This window comes from Paroedura picta, chromosome 5, assembly GCF_049243985.1.
Source record: "Paroedura picta isolate Pp20150507F chromosome 5, Ppicta_v3.0, whole genome shotgun sequence".
Taxonomy (NCBI): domain Eukaryota; kingdom Metazoa; phylum Chordata; class Lepidosauria; order Squamata; family Gekkonidae; genus Paroedura; species Paroedura picta.
This window is the reverse complement of record NC_135373.1, coordinates 56,698,348-56,715,153: the sequence shown is the minus strand read 5'-3', so window position 1 is coordinate 56,715,153 and position 16,806 is coordinate 56,698,348. Positions and strand designations below refer to the sequence as shown.

General features: G+C 40.2%; 1 protein-coding gene across 9 annotated transcripts in view; it reads left to right on the top strand.

Moving 5' to 3' along the window:
- Positions 1–16,806, top strand: part of ORC5 (origin recognition complex subunit 5) — a 101,065-nt gene that overhangs the window by 76,152 nt on the left and 8,107 nt on the right. For 2 of the 9 annotated variants that reach the window (XR_013231094.1, XR_013231095.1), the window contains exons 15-16: positions 6,774–7,019; positions 12,214–12,289. The exons of 1 other annotated variant lie outside the window; for it this stretch is intronic. Coding sequence is in view for 4 of the 8 variants with exons in the window: in XM_077338102.1 (XP_077194217.1) it covers positions 6,774–6,855 (82 nt within the window). In the remaining 4 variants the exon portion in view is untranslated. Of the gene's footprint in view, positions 1–2,355; positions 2,510–6,773; positions 7,158–12,213; positions 12,290–16,806 lie in introns of those variants that run through there. 6 more of the 9 variants (XM_077338107.1, XM_077338102.1, XR_013231097.1 and 3 more) reach the window with 5 other exon arrangements.

Here is a 16,806-nt window from a genome sequence, read left to right as displayed (position 1 = left end):
CTATATAAGGCACCATAGACATATGGCTAAAAGTAAGGTGCTAGGAAGCCCTGGATGTGGAACTTTCCAGAGGTCACACAACTGCACCCATATAACCTCTGTAACAATTAACAGTGAAAAACACAATATTATACTTCCTGTACCTCTCATTAGTCATGGGTTAACATTTGCAGTGTCAACTGTTATTTTACATTTCTGAGAAATAAAATTCCTCATGATTTCTCCTTTGAGAGTATTTTTAGAAGTCCATATTCTTTCAGATGGGGAAGAAGCCTCTTCCTTGGCAAACCTGTAAAATATTCTCCTCAGTTTAGGAAGTGTGTAGACTTGTCTGGTCCCCTGCTTGCTTGTTGTGTTCTGAGAATGTTTCATTCAACCAGTCCTCAGAATTAGCTTACCATATAAATAAGAAATTGTGCATACCAAGAGTCACCAGATTTATATTAAGTTTTAGGTTTCTAGCTGGGAGAAACTTTACATAGTGCCTTGGAGTTCTTGAAGTACAGCAAGATTTGCATAACATCTGATAAGAATGCTAGATTATCTCCTTTATATTGTGTTTTTAATTACTTTAGAATTTCCATATATACTTGCATATAAGCCGACCCACATATAAGCCGAGGTACCTAATTTCATCACAAAATGCTGGAAAACCTTATTTATTCGCATATAAGCCAAGGGTTGTGTTTAGATAGTGACTTTTCCCCCCTTCCCTTCCGGGTAGGATCTTTTTTTTCCTCTTTTCTTCCCATCCTCCTCCTCCCTCTTTCCCTCTGACCCCTCTTGCCTTTTTATATCCAGTCCTGTGCTCCTTCTGTTCCCTCCACTTTTCATTCATTTCCTCCTTCTGCTCTCTGCTCTCCCTCTGAAACAGAGGCTTCAGATCTTCCTGCAGAGCATCCTGCAACACGTGCTAACCTTGTGCTAGCGTTGTTAAGGCAGTGAGGGGGGAGGCAGAGACTGCTCTTCCCTCCCCTCCCACTGTCCCTCCCAGGCTTGCTGCTTTGTTCCTGCTTCTTCAGGCACAAGTATACTTGTCTCCCACCCCCACCCTCCTTTCTGGCAGCTTTTCCCCCCAATACTCCCCAATATAAGCTGAGGGGGACTTTTTCAGCTTAAAAAAAGGGCTGAAAAACTCGGCTTATATACCAGGGGTAGTCAAACTGCGGCCCTCCAGATGTCCATGGACTACAATTCCCAGGAGCCCCTGCCAGCAAATGCTGGCAGGGGCTTCTGGGAATTGTAGTCCATGGACATCTGGAGGGCCGCAGTTTGACTACCCCTGGTATATACAGTAGACAGTCAAAGGAATTCAAAACCACTCTGCTGTTTAGCCTCCCTTTCCCACACTTCAAATTTGTTGTAATCTGGATTTCTTATTTCATCTCCTGGGTACTTCAAGAGGTTCTCCTTGGATTATTCTTAAGAGAAAAAGTGACTTTGGCAAATAAGAGATCCAGTTTGTTTTTAGCTAAAATGCAACTGTATATACACTTCTCAGATATTTTATTCCTGTTGTCACTCATACACACAAGTAGGAAGCTATATATATTATAATATTGGACAATGGAATACATTTGAAAAGGAGAACAAATAATTCTGTGTTTTGATACCCCTGGTATAGCCTTGTTCATTAAAACCTAAAGAAATATATTCAAATTGTCTACCGTATTAAGTATTTTTAGATTGTTCATTGTAGTTTTAACATGGGTTAGCTACTGTCAAGACTGGCAGGCTACAAATTAAAGAGCTACGCTGAAACAGGTGGTTTGGAAGAGGAACAGAGTGTTCAGTAGCAGGCAAGAGCTCGGCTTTGCATCACTAAACAGTGAGCCATGTTTACTAGGCTTTTTTATTAATCCTTTTATTCTTATGCTACATTGCTTTACCACTTAAATGAAGAAGAAGAAGAAGAAGAAGAAGAAGAGTTGGTTCTTATATGCCGCTTTTCCCTACCCGAAGGAGGCTCAAAGCGGCTTACAGTCGCCTTCCCATTCCTCTCCTCTCAAATGCAGTGAATGAAGGGTTCCTGCCTTCTCCATGTATATGCAACTGGTCCCATGGCCTATGGGGAGTCATGGGTGGTGGATCCAACACAGAGTTTCCCTGTGCACAAGGATTCCAGCCCAAAGTATGCAGCTGTCATGGCTCTTCACCACAGCAAGGATTTTGAGAACTGTTCCACAGGAGGGGAAAGTTGGACTCCAAAGGCAGAAATACTTATGCCCGCAAAAATGTGACATTGAATCCACCTCATGAATGCAAAACGACCCAATTTTCATAATCTTCTCCTTTTGGGGGGGAAACTTGAGTAATCACTCCATCACTTGATTCTGTGTGTTCATTTATTTACAGGACAGTGAACTTTGACATAATAAAGTACTTGTATGACTTCTTGTGAAGACCCTGTGAACTTGGTGGCACTGACTAAGGCAAGCTGTGTTCTTCTGTTGACTTCAACTGTCCATAGAGAGGAGACTTTGGGCTTCACCAGATTTGTCCAAAACAGGTGCTGGCCCAGCATGGGATCTGCTAATAACACTTGATCTAGTCTGGATAGATCTGAGCAGAGGACTATTTATGAGAGGCCCTGGAGTCTTTGGGAAGAATGTGTTAATTATAAACAGCAGGGTCTGAGCACAATCTGTTCTGCTCTTAATGATGTTATCTTAACACTAAAATTGCCTGAAACCCATTTGACCAGGGACTGTGGTTTACACTATATTGAACTATCCTCTGTGCTTTGAACAAGCTCTTGCTTCTGTGCCCAGTCTTCTCACTTCCTCTCCATGGGAGCATTTTAAAACTGCCTGCCAAAGCGCTCAGTCCTATGGCCACATTTGGAAGATCGAAATAGCAAATATGACAAACATAAAACTAAGCTGGTGCATGTTTATCTTTCATTTCTAAGCCCTGACCAGTAACTGTAAATATTAAAAATTAAAACCTGTTCTTGAAAACAGTACCACTTTGGCCTTACATTACGGTGAAAGATAAAAACACACGTTGGCAAAATACTCCCTCATTTAAAGATGCCATGATATCTAAAATCGGAAGTGTAATTATCATACCTAACTTCAAGATCAGACCTATGAACTAGCTTCCAGAGTCCTTCTACATATGGCTCTTCTCTCTGTAGGTACATGTACAATGAAGATTACAACACAACACAGTTCCAGATATTTATAGACATGGGAATTGCATGTCAGAAAGTACCCAAGTTTCTGTAAGGTTTTTTTGGGCGGAAAGGAGGGTATTGTTGCTTAATTTTAACTGATGCTTAAACTTTATTCAGCCTCTTGATTTCTTGACTGTGCTTATTTGTTTCATTCCTGCATAGTGCAGGGGGTTGGACTAGATGACCCCTGAGGCCCCTCCAGCTCAATTATTCTATGATTCTATTCTGTGATTCTGGAAATTCATTTCTTATCATCTTTGTTTTTAAAACATATTTCACTTTATGCTGTTTTATGGATTTCTAAGAAGGTGGAAACATATCGCCAAAATTTCTTAAGTAGTAGCTCTTACAAATACAGTCTTTAGAAAGAGGTGCTAACATCCCCAGAGAAGGCTTCTCCTGTAGGGCCCCCTGAAACCCAAGTGCTTGTGACTCTGAAGAACCCAAAGAGGGGCGCAGATACTATCTGCTTACCTGGCTGAGATGGAAATTCTTCTGTGTATCTCAAGTATGGTTTCAAGAATTTTATTTGTTCTCAAGTCAGTCTTTGGAGATTGAGTATATACATTTTAAAAGTAAATTGGGCCTGATGGAGCAGTGTGAGCAATAGTGACTGCTTACTGTGTCACATTCAGGGTTCTAGTTTCAGGCCAGGATAGAATTTTTTATTCTTCCAGTCAACTAGTTTAGTGCCAACCATTTCTCTTTAAGTGCTGTTCCACAGTTGCCTTCCAGAGATCTTTGAATGTTCAATATACGTGTAGGTATGTAGGAAAAAAACTTTGACAGCCTCCTTTCGCAAAGAAATTTTATTCTCTGCTATAGCTTTATTGCCAAGTTGTCACAGTATTAATTAATTCTTGAAGAATGAGCCATTTGCAAGTTATTTTCTGTACTGGAATTTTTCATATTAGGGACAAATCTCCATGACAAGAGCCCACAGAAGAACTATCCCCCAAAACCTTTTATCTGTAGAAAAAAACTATAACACAAGTTACTAAGCAGAAAATGTCAATGCTAAGCAATCAACTTTTATAAGATTGTCTGTAATATTTCATTCTACATTAAACGAAACATAATTTTGTTTAGCTGATTTTCTTTTTTGCAGACGGTGGTTCTTCAAATCTCCAATTATATGCTATATTTATTATGTACCTGTCCACATGTATTAGAAGTAATATGAATGTTGTTCATATCTGAAACTGCAGATGTTCAGGGGAGTAGCAGAAAATAATTATTGTACATTTAACAGTGATCAGCATTGATTACACTTGGTGCATGTTAACATAGAATAGGTGGCAAGTTTGTTACGGAATAACAGAGTTTCAGCTTGTGAAAGGTCCCTGATTCGGTTTCTGCTGTCTATACATAATACAGCCTGCCATAGGCATTGGAGAGCTGGTGTATTGTGTTAGATGAAAATAGCAGTCTTAGTAGACCAAATGGGATATGGATGCCCTCGCAAAGTTGACAGGTAGCATATAAATCCAGAGTTAGTGGGGAGTATTATAGTTTGTGCAGCGTTACTCAAAACCTTCACTCGGACTATATGTTACCTTATGAAGTAGGTCAGTAGTATTAATGCCCGGGGTCCTGATGCTGAGGGATAGTGGCTGACCTGAAGTCTTCCAGTGAATTCATGGTGGAGAGAGACTGTAAATAGGGATTCCCTGGCTCTCATCCACATTTGCAGATGCTACACTATACCAGCCCTGCAGTACTGTAAAAGGTGGATCTAGCACATCTACCTTGTACCATCAAACCACATGGGTGTGCTTTTAACATCTCAGACAATTTATGCAACTGTTTTTGTACAAAATCAATTCTCTCATTTAAAAAAAAATGAAAACCATCACTTAAAGTATTACAAATGCATCAGAAAACTGTTGACAAAACCTGATACTAATGATCTGAGTTATTTGAAACTAGGCCAACATATGTTTAGGAATCATATTATTGTTTGGAAGCGACTAGAAGGATTATCTGATCCAGCTTCCTAGCCTGCCCTAGGATTAAGTAATTCTAGGATTTTATGCACTCTGTTGATAGAAGAGCTTAAAATTCAACACTAAGGAAGTATACAAACAAAGAAAAATTTTATCTGTGTTTTGCTCAGCATATTCTACTTCTGGTGTGTATATTTTCAAATAATTTAGAAAGTTTTTAAAGGCTGAATTAGCAATAGGCCTTAACTGAAATAGCCCTGTGAAGCTGCAGTTTGCCATGATGGGAAGACATGCAAGTAGTCCTGGTATTACCATACCTTTTTGCAAATACTTCCACTTTGGGGTGCTTTCAGGTCAAAATAATGGCACGAGGCAGAAGCCTTGATTCAAATTTCCCTCTCTCCATACCTTTAGCTGGATTTTTTGTACCCCACATTTTATGGCCCAAAGGAGTCTCAAAGTGGCTGACAATTGCCTAGCCTTCCACTCCTCACAACAGACACCTTGTGAGTTAGGTGGGGCAGAGAGAGAGCTGACAGAACTGTGACTAGCCCACGGTCACCCAGATGGCTGCATATGGAGGAGTGGTGAATCAAACCCAGTTCTCCAAATTGCAGGCTGCTACTCTTATCCACTACACTATGCTGAATCTCTTTCTCATACCTGAGATATCTAATCACAGAACTCTTGGTTTGGCCCTCAGAATCGCAGCATAGACAGGAATGCTGGACACTGACGTATGACTCCACATACAGCTTCCCTTTCATTCATTTCTAGTCACTGTGGATTTATCCAAGTTATATTCTGCCACTGCAAAAGCTTCTGTAGGTGTCTCAAGGAAGGGTTAATTTCATCCTTACTTTTGCTTAGAAGTGAGCCTCATTTATTTCAAATGAACTTATTCTCAGGTTAACAAGGTTAGCCTTTCCTTTGCTTTTCTTTGTTACTCGTGGATTTGTTAATGTGAACCATACATGCAAATGATTGAGACTGAAATCATTAGATTAAAACTACAGCCTTAGATACTTTGCTGTTATGTAGCTGGGAGCAACTGCTACCTTACCTGGGATTTACTTATTATCTCCACTGAAACAAAAGAAAACCCTGTGCCTCTATCCCAACAGGCTACAGCCAGGAGCCATGATGTGCTGAGGTTGCACAGAGACATCAGGTGAAATAATTGGGAGCAGTGCAAAGTCAGAAATGGGATGAAATATTAAAGCCAGAAGCTGGTATGGCACAAGGGGGTGCCGCAAAGCTTGTAACACAGAAAGGCAAAAGAATATTTTGGATGAAGCTTCTGAAATAAATGCACATATTCTGTTGGAAATGAGGACATGCTTCCAATAATTTGGAATGGGGAAAGGAACATAAAGCTCATGAAAACAACAATATAAAGCTAATGAATATGATATGTATAAGCAGCAAGTGTCTTCTTTTCACAGAAAGGTTCCACAACTATGTAACCTGACCAACAAACCATCTTTGTTCATGGATGCTTTAGGCTGATCCTGCATTGATAGCCTGTGTGGCACTTTCCAACTGTGATTCTAAAAGTTCTTTTGAAAGCACACAACCAACAAAATAAGACAAAGATATAATGTTAACCGAAATTGTACACTGATCTTGAAATTCTTTTTGTCTTTCAGAGCAGTTATGATTATAGCAAACTCAGGGCCTCAACATCAAGAGAATCTTGGAAGGATTTCCCAAGAATTTAATCACATGTAATATAGCCAAATGACTGAGGTACCTTTTCTGCTGAGATAAAGGAAGTTACAGAAGGCCATCTTTTAACTAAGCTGTGCATTTGGGGATAGTTTAGTTTTTGATAAACTAATGACTTGTTGGTATTACACTTGGATTTTTCTACTTCAGAACCTATTTTACTTGGGGTGAGTTTTTATGTTACTGTATCTATTTTAGATGAAGTTATAAAATGTTATAATTTGTGTTGTTTTGTAAACTATTCACAGACCAAGTGGGATATAGGTCTTTTGAATAAACATGTAAATAAAGTATATTTCAACTAATAGCATGATAATCTTGTCTAGACGTGAAGCCCACTGCATTTAATGGGGTTTATCCCTTTGTAAGTATGCTTAGGATTTTAGGATGTTAATCTTTTTATCTGAATGCTCTGAAATATTTTTCCCAGAGAGTCTTTCTGTCATCTCTGCTTTGTTGCCTTTTTGTTAGGGTTATGTATTATGCAGAACAACATTTTCACATTCTGAGTTGGAAGTCTTTTTAGGCTTCCTTGTTCAGATCAGATCACATCAGAATACCTTTATTGGCATAATTACTAGATTCAATAGTAAAATGGTAGAATATACATATAGAGGTACAATGTGCAGAGTACCAGCTTTTAAATCAACTTCATCTCTGAATAATTTGGTCACTAGAATCATAGAGTTGGAAGGCACCTCCAGGGTCATCTAGTCCAACTCCCTGCACTATGCAGGACACTCACAGCTACCTACCTACCCACAGTGACTCCAAGGAGGAAGTGGCATATCATGAACTGCCTCAGGAGCTGACTGCTAGCTCTGCCCCCTTCTGAGTGGGCCTTTGTACTATAAAAGGCTCTTGATTGCCAGAGGCACATGCCTTTGGCACACGCAAAACCACAACTCGGGTTCTGGGTCAAGCCAGAAGATTCTATAAGGAGCCAAACGGCAAGAGCTAAAGGACTCTTGGCTGCTGGCTCTTTGCTGGAGAATCAAGCCAAAAAATTAAGTGAAGTGCAGGACAGTTTGAGAAGCATTTCGGATGAATCAAAGTGGCATGATGACTGAAGGAGCTGAGGTAATGACATGTTCCATCTGCAGCATATTTGTCTTCTTACCTCAGGGGACAGCTGTAACACATGCAGCAAATGTAAATTAGCGGGTCTGCTGGAGGAGAAGGTACGAAGATTAAAGGAATGCACTGCAACATATAAAGCAGGGTGAAGAGTTCTTGGACAGAACTGATGAACCACTCTTGAGAGAGCAAGTGCAGGAGGAAGGAAAGCTATCAAAACAAACACAGGAACACTGAACACAAGAGGATAATGAATAGAAGGCTGTTATGCATAGGAGTAGAAGAATAAGGAAAAGGTCAGCCCCATTGATGCTCAGCAATCGGTTCCAGGATCTGCCTGAGGATGTTGATTCAGGAACACAGGAGCATGAGCAATTCCCCAAGCCCCCACAAAGCCCAGGAAACACTTCACAGGCCCCCACGGGTGAGAGTTCTAGGTCTGTTCCCAAGAGTACAAAGAAACAGGAACTGCTAATTGGAGATTCTCAGCTGAGAGGTGTGGAGGCTGAAGTGTGTAGACCAGACTTGTTGTCCCAAGAGTTCTGCTGCCTACCTGGTGCACGCATCAAGGATGTCACAGAACAGCTGGACAGGCTTGTCAAGCCCACAGATCAAGAAAGTGAAATTATAACAGATGATGCTTTAGGATGCTTTGGGCTGAACCTGTGTTGAGCAGGGGGTTGTACTAGATGGCCTGTGTGGCCCCTTCCAACTCTATGATTCTATGATGATGAAGAGAGGGCTGAACTGCTTAACTCCTGTTTCTCATCAGTCTTCTCTAGTGAGGGAAATAGTGATCAAGGTGGCAAAAACGTATTACAACATGGGGGATGGGAATGGTGGCCTAGGATCACTGTGGGTGCAGTCCATAAACACCTAGTTTCTTTAAATGAAATCAAGTCTTCTGGGACAGATGAATTGGATCCAAGGGTTCTAAAAGAACTTGCAGATGTAATGTCTGAACCTCTGTCCATTATTTTTGAAACTTCTTGGAGACCGGGTGAGGTGCCAGATAATTGGAGGCGGGCGAATGTTGTCCCCATCTTCAAGAAAGGGGAACAGGAGGATCCAAGTAACTACCGACCCATCAACTTGACATCTGTAGCTGGCAAAATTTTGGAACAAATCATCAAACAGTCAGTCCAAATTCTGCTCTAAGAATCCTATTTGATACACAATTGGGCACTTCCTTGTTCAATTTTTACATGAGAATGACTGTGCTGTGCTAAGAAAGTCCTGTGAGCAGAGTTGCAAGGGTAGGATGTGCTGCACAGCATAAAACTAAAATTCTTGATGATCAGATTAGCCATTATGAGTTCAGAGCAAATATGGAAAATGGCCCTATGGTCTTCTGCATTTGGGTGGCACCCAGAATTTTATGAACTGGGTAAACTATGCAAATCTCAGAAAGTGTATTGCAAGGAGGCTGGAATTTGTAAATGGGTCTGTACTATGAGCTTAGTACATCAGAGTGGTGTATGGTTCGTAGACATGGAATCTTCAATAACTGCCAAGATCAGAGAAGATGGGGAGAATCATGCCAAGAGAGGCAGTCCCGAAACTATGAGGGCCTCAGACCATTCAGTGCTTTAAAAGTAAGTGCTAATATTTTGAATTGGCACTGGAAACTTATTGGGAGCCATCACTTTCTGTTTCTGAAGCATCTTCAAAGGTAGCCTTGCATAGACTGCGTTACACTAGTCCAGTTTCAAGCTGTCAGTTACATACATTACTGTGGCAAGGTCCTCTGGAGACAGATAGGAAACCATCTGGAAGGCCTGGTATAGATGATAATGCAGTCTTTGGAGAGCAAAGAATCAAGTCAACCCCCCCCCCCCCGAATCCTGACAGTAGAAAGTTGGACCCATCAAGGGTTAGTAGAAGTGACCACCCCAGCATAAGATTAGAGACACCTTCACCCAGAGGATGCACACCTTCTTGCCTCCTATAGATTTAATGGCCCTTAATATATAATGTAGCCTCTTGTGCGCAGAGTGGTAAGTGGCAGAAATGCTGTCTGAAGCTGACTGTCCAACTCCATGAGGTTGGGAGTTCGATACCAGCAGCTGGCTCAAGGTTGACTCAGCCTTCCATCCTTCCGAGGTCGGTAAAATGCATACCCAGTTTGCTAGGGGGTACAACAGTAATGACTGGGGAAGGCACTGGCAAGGCCACCCTGTATTGAGTCTGCCATGAAAATGTTGGAGGGCGCCACCCCAAGGGTCAGACATGACTCGGTGCTTGCACAGGGGATACCTTTACCTTTTAATATATCCATGCCTAGATTTTTGTGTTAAACTATAATAGAAAATGAGCCATAAACTTCCACCCAAGCAAATGACTTCACTGATTTTTTTGTTATCCCATGGATTTTACTGATTCTTTATGAGTGAGAGTAGTACTCAGCAGTCAGTGTATGTCCACACTAAGTCGTAAGGGATTGTGGAATGTGTTGCAGAGAAACTTGTCAGGCTTCACTGATAAAATACATACAAAGGCATCTGAGGTTTTCCCCAGGAAGAGAGATCATTTGACATTAAAGCTAATACATAATTATCCAGTGTAGTGGGCTGAGGGGAAAGCAAGTCTCAAAACTGTCATTGGTTCAAACTATTGTTCTCATACCCCTTTATGCCCTACAAGTGCAAAACTATCCTACATTGTTAATTCACCACCACCATGTTCACTTTCTTTCTTTGAAATGACACTTTGAAAACATACTTCCAAAAAATATGTGATAAATGGCATTAATTCGTAACAAAAGGAGTCTTCTGGGTGACTTGCCTGTTGGGATCTTTAATTCATGAGCTGCATGTCCTGTAGATTTGCCACCTCACTTGAGCTACAGAAGTTATTTATGAGGGAGGAAAGCTCATCTTTAACATCATGTGCCTGAGCTGTCAACAATGAGACATTTATAATGAGGTAGGCATGCCTCCTGAAGGCAATGCCCTGCTATTTTACTGTAATATTGGTAGTTTGGAGTCATTGGAGGGGTTGCTGCCGGCAAATAGCATTTATTAAATGCACAATTCTGTACAGATTGATTGGCAAAGTATTTCCATAATTTTCCACAAGAGAACCAAGTCATCTTTAATTTGTGCCCTGGTGCTCTTTTCCACACAGCTCTACAGAAGAGCAGTCCCCAATATTAAATTCCAAACGTGATGCTATTTTGTGTGTGTGAGTATTCCCCTTGATTGTGCTCCATAGGTTTACCTACCTCAAACAGAGGCCTTGAGTTCTGGAACTACAGCTGATAACCAGACTACAGAGATGAATTTTCCCAAATCAAATGGCAGGTTTGGAGAATGGGCTTTATATTCCTACTGGACTCCCTTCTCAAACACTCACCCAGCCCCAATTTAGGAATTTCCTGTAGGACTAGTTTCCAATGCTGCAGCAAAGAAATGCCCAGTGGACACAGAGAAATGATCCAGGGCACCACCGGTAGCCTCAGAGTAGGTTGGTTCATCAACATAGTACCTGGGGAGTTCCACCTGGGTACTGCACATACAGTCCTGACACAGAGAGGATTTTAAAACTCAAAAACATGTAGTGGCATTCTGTCCCCCTCTTGCATACCATTTCCCACCTTTTCCAGTAAAGGGGATGGAGCACCTTTCCTTCAGTTTTCTCTGATGATGAACTGAGGGAATTTCATCATCAGAAGCTCTGTCTTTTCTTACTCTACCAGCTGTAATTGTCAACAACAGCCTACCCCTAATTATTCTTCAAGGAGCTTTTTGCCTAAAGAACAGTGCAAAAAACGCTTCTCAAGAAATGCAGATCTTTTGAGTCCAAAATTCCACATTCAGATGACCACGAATTATACCTTTTACACCTAGGCAAATACTCTGATGTCTTCCACTACTCTGTTGCAAATACACCCCCAAGGCGAGGTGTGACAGTGTTTCCCATCTAAAAGCAGCACTTTGGGGGACAGTTCTATTCACAATGCTCCAGGAAAAAGTAATTGAACTTGGTACTGCCCTTCAGCCTCAACAGGTTAATTCAAGCATCCGTTCTAACTGTTCTAAGACCAAAGCTGGTCACTCAGGATCTGGCGAGGGGGGGGGTGGCATGTAGAAGACCTTCCCTAGAGTGTAGTTCCTTGGAACCACTAATGAAAAAAGCTTGGTATGAACATCTGGAGAATTCTACAATGTTGAAGTAATCATCTCCCTCTTTTCAACTACATAATAAAGACCTAATTCTTCACACAAGTCAGTCCAAGAGTCAATCCCCATACTGAAAATATCTTTCCCCTCATCATCTCAACAGCCCTGCAAGGAAGATTAGGCTGAGAGAAACCCAGCAAACTTCCATGGAAGAATGGGAACATGAACCTGTCATTCAAGTGAGTTTCACAGTTGCCACTGCTGGGCCCACTGTAAATTGTATAGAGGCTGTTGCTGGACCCAGATGAGTTGTCTGGTATGATGTTACCTAGTATCTGCCACCTCACCTGGATGAGTTGTGCAAATTGGCTGGTGGTTGCTATTGGACCCCGTTCCTCCAGAGCAAGAATAAAGGGCATAAGAATGGACTTGGATGCCAAAATAACCTTGGAAGGGATCACACACAAACAGCTTTCACCGTCTAAAACCAAGATTTGAAAGCTGGCAACCCCCTCAGGGGCCATTGAGATGTCAGAGGGTATCAATTTCTTAAAAGTGCAGGTGATCTTTCTATGGTTTTAGGAAGTCAAGATCCCCAGTATGTTTTCCCCCCATGATTTCTTATTTTTCTTCAAACCTGGAGCTGTTTTCTGGTTTGTGGAAAGATCTATCTGTTCTTGGCTGAAAATTAAATATATTGATATTTATCTGAAGATGGTATACATCCATAACTTGGCTTGGTAAAAGTCAGCATTTAGATGAAGAATAATCTGTACCTTGAAGGAGACAAGGGGAATAATATATTTTCCCATGGCCTTAAGAGTCACAAAACACCTTATTTCTAGTGACTGGATGAAACATAAATTTTCAATATGTTGTTTGTAAAAGAGCCAGCATCATCAGGAAGGTTTTCTTGACACATGGCTGCAGCAGTGCTCGTGACCTGAATTGCAGGGGACACATAAAGGTGTCCTCAAATCCATCAACACAGTCCTATAGAAACAGGGAGATGACTCTGGCTGGGATTGATTTTAGAATGCAGCAATGATGTCTTTCTGTTGCCAAGGAGGGCGAAGGGCTTCCAGCTCTCTGATTCGTGTACAGGAGCAGTAATCCCATTATCAGTCATCAACAATAAAATATGTCACAGCAGGCATTCATATGGTTTGCAGTGATATGCAGGAACCATTACCATGTTCACTATGACACAGTACATGAAGCTCTGCTAAACAGCATGTGGATTATTAGGAGTTTAGATAAATAGAATACTACCTTGGGCCAAGCTATACTGACATGGTCCCGGATAGGGGTAGAAAATGAATCCTAGATAAGCAGAAATTTTGGAAAGCACTGGTAATTTTTATAGTGTATGGCTGCATCTTGTTTGGGGCAAAGTGTTTGTAGCTGTCTCCATGTCATAAAATGTGTATCAGTAAGAACTGCTTTGTAGATCATAAACCCTTGGTCAGAGTTGTGTGTTACACTGTGAAGGCTGACTTAAGTTTCAAACTGGAAATCTTTGTATATCTCTTAAGTATGCTGGTTAATAGTTTTTGATTAACACGACCTGCCTGCTTGATCCACGAAGCAGAGGAAGGCAGATTTTCACTATGCCTCACTGCAGTTCCATCTCCTGAAGATCTGGTGTGCAATTTATGGATATCATTGAGTACTTCTAGAAAAAGTGTGTGTATGCTTATATAAAGAAAATGGACCCAATTTATGCTTTGTGGGTAAGATATTTATGTACAGCAGTACGTCTATAACTTGAAAAGATTTATATACTATCATTATTATTATTAATTCAGTTTGTATATTGCTCCTCTCTGCAAATGGACTTGGGGCAGGTCACAACAATAGGATAAAACAGTCACTAAAACAACAACACTGGCTTGGTAATTCATGGAAACTGAAGGATGGTGCCCGGGGAAGGCAAAGTTTTAGGACAGGGGAAACCTTGGCAAGGATGTTATGTCTCAGAGCCCATCTTCTAAAGCTGCAATTACCTCTAGTAGAATTGATCTCAGTCGTTTGCCACCTGCAAGATGGCAATCCTAATACTAACTCTTTTTGCTATGGGCTAGCTTGTGGGTCCAACAAGCACCAAAAAAAGGCTTTAAAAAATGATCTCTTTGCTCTTCAAGAACACTGATCCTCATCTGACAAAATGTGCATGCATGCAAAAGCATATACCTCAAAGAAAGCTTGGCTGGTTTTAAAGATGCCACTGGACTCAAATTTTGTATTTATGCTAAAGTAACTTTTAAATGCCCTTTTTTTTGCATCCATTTCACATATTTTAAAGGTGAACATCAATCATCTACATGTAAACATGGAATCAAAGGTCTGTTTAACATGGGATTAATAATTACCTCATTGATATGAGCTTGCCGACCCCTTGACATACTTTCCTGCCCCATTAACATACTGTATGCCTAGAAGATAATATTAGATGATTGATTTCAATCAGTACTTACAAATATTGGTTCAAGGAGTTGAAACTAAATGGAGATATCAATAACTTTAGCAATGTTCAGGCATCTCCCTCCCACCCCTGCTCAGTTATTTGCAGCAACAAATATCGGGTTTACTGGATGAACAGTAGGGATGAGAATGAAATGGTCCTGTTTATTCAAAAATTCAGTACATCTTTTTAACCCTAGAAAAACAAGGAACAATTGCCTATTGATACATGAATATAGACCATGTAATGTATAGTCTATGCATGTATTTTAATTTGTTCCCATATCTGTTCCAGAATCTGAAGAATGACAATATTAGGGATATCCATAAGATTTAGTACCCGTAATCTCCAATCTCACATCACTGGAGTAAAATATAAGTTAAAATGTGCAATATATTTCAGGTTTACAATAAAAATGCTGTCAAATACAAACTAATCTAGAATTAGTTGCACTGGGAAATGGGGGAACAATTATAAAGGAGCATCTAATAATGGGATACTTTTGTTTTTTCCTGATAATTTATACTCTTGCTTCAACCAGTAACTGATTATAAATGTATGATACAAATGTAATTATAAAGAGGGATCATTCATTATCCCTTTGTTTATCAAAATGTTACTTTGTTTATCAAAATGACTCTGAATTCTTCATAGGGACTATACTAAGAATGTACATTTAGCAAAGTAACATGAGGCATCCGTATGAAAATTGTATCAGCAAGTGTCTACTACTTTCAAAGTAAAAATCAAAGGCTTTTAAAAATAGGAGACATTGTTTCTACGATGTGATGTCATTTCTCACTTCTGGAATTAATGCCAGCCTATATACCATACCCTAGCTTGAACCCAGAGAAACTAAATTTACAAAATATTGAATCAATAGTCTGTGTGACTTAATAAACAGCACGTCAGCTGATAATTCCAACAAAGAGGCATTGCTGCTAATCATCTGTTTTTTACGTTTTGTTCATCAGAGCCTGCCAGAGTTCATGACAGTGCTAGACATAATGGTGAAAACTTTACATCGTTCTTGGAATAAGATAAAATTTTGGTCTCTAGCACAGAAAAATATTTTTAAGTCATTACATGTAAGCCCAAACAAAGATTAATGAGCTAAACAGTTATTATATGGGCTGGTGACCAAAGCAAAAATACAGATGGTGGTATGTGGGTAAAGTTGTTAGTTGGAAGCTAGGTTCTAAGAAATAGATTTGTTGTGTCTTCAAAACAGGTCAAGGAGGGCCAAGGCAGTTTTTCATCTCACCCTTGTTCCAAATAATATGCACCATTGCATTCACTCAATAAAACCCACACATCTCTCTACCAGCTCCCTGCCTCTGAGGTCAAAGGTCTACCTAATTTTACTGAACCTCAAAATCATGAGCAACTGCAAGACAATCCAAGAAGATCTCTACTTTTTTCCTGTATGTTGTAAACAAAATGTTGATAATAACAAGATCGGTCATCCCCAGTGTAGTTACAGGAAAGATCTAAGAATGGGTAGATTTCTGCAGTTGCTGTGAACAAAAAACACCCATTTGGAGGAGGGACAGATATGCTAGACTTCATTGTCTTGCCTTGTAATATAATGCTTCTTTGTGAACAAAGAATGGCCCATCAATTTTTATGGTATTTATCACCAAAAACAGAGGAGAAGGAATGTGCATGCACATGAAAGCTTACATCTTGAATAGATCTCTATTGGTATTAAAGGTGCCATTGGACTAAAAACTTGTTGTGCTTTCCACTTGAATTCTTCTTAAAGGCAAAACGTTCTAAGCCCTGGGACAGGGCTGGGGCAATGTAGTAAATTAATAAATAGTGCCAATCATGAGAATTCTAAATTGATGACAGCAGTAATCAGCATTTTATTTCATATCATTATATGGACTGTCAATACATCATATGACTTCCCGCCTTCAGCTTTTATCATGCATTAATTGTATACACTCACACTCATATATTCACTCAGTAAATTGCAACAAAAGTGTGGTTTATACAGCACTGGTATGTTCAAAACAACCCATGCTAAAGCTGCACAAGATGAAGCTATGGACCAAAGATGGACTAGAGTCCAAGACCAGTAGCACCGTATAAACCAAAAAGGTTTGCCGGGTGTATGATTCAAAGAGTTAAAGCTCCCTCTGTCAGATATTCTCTTTTCTGAGAGTTTTGACTCTCAAAAGCTTATACCTCTTCTTGTTGGTACTGGACTCAAATCTAGCTATTCTACTATAGATCAACACAGGCACCTTCACAGAGATCTTAGTTTGAAATTGAGGTTACATAACC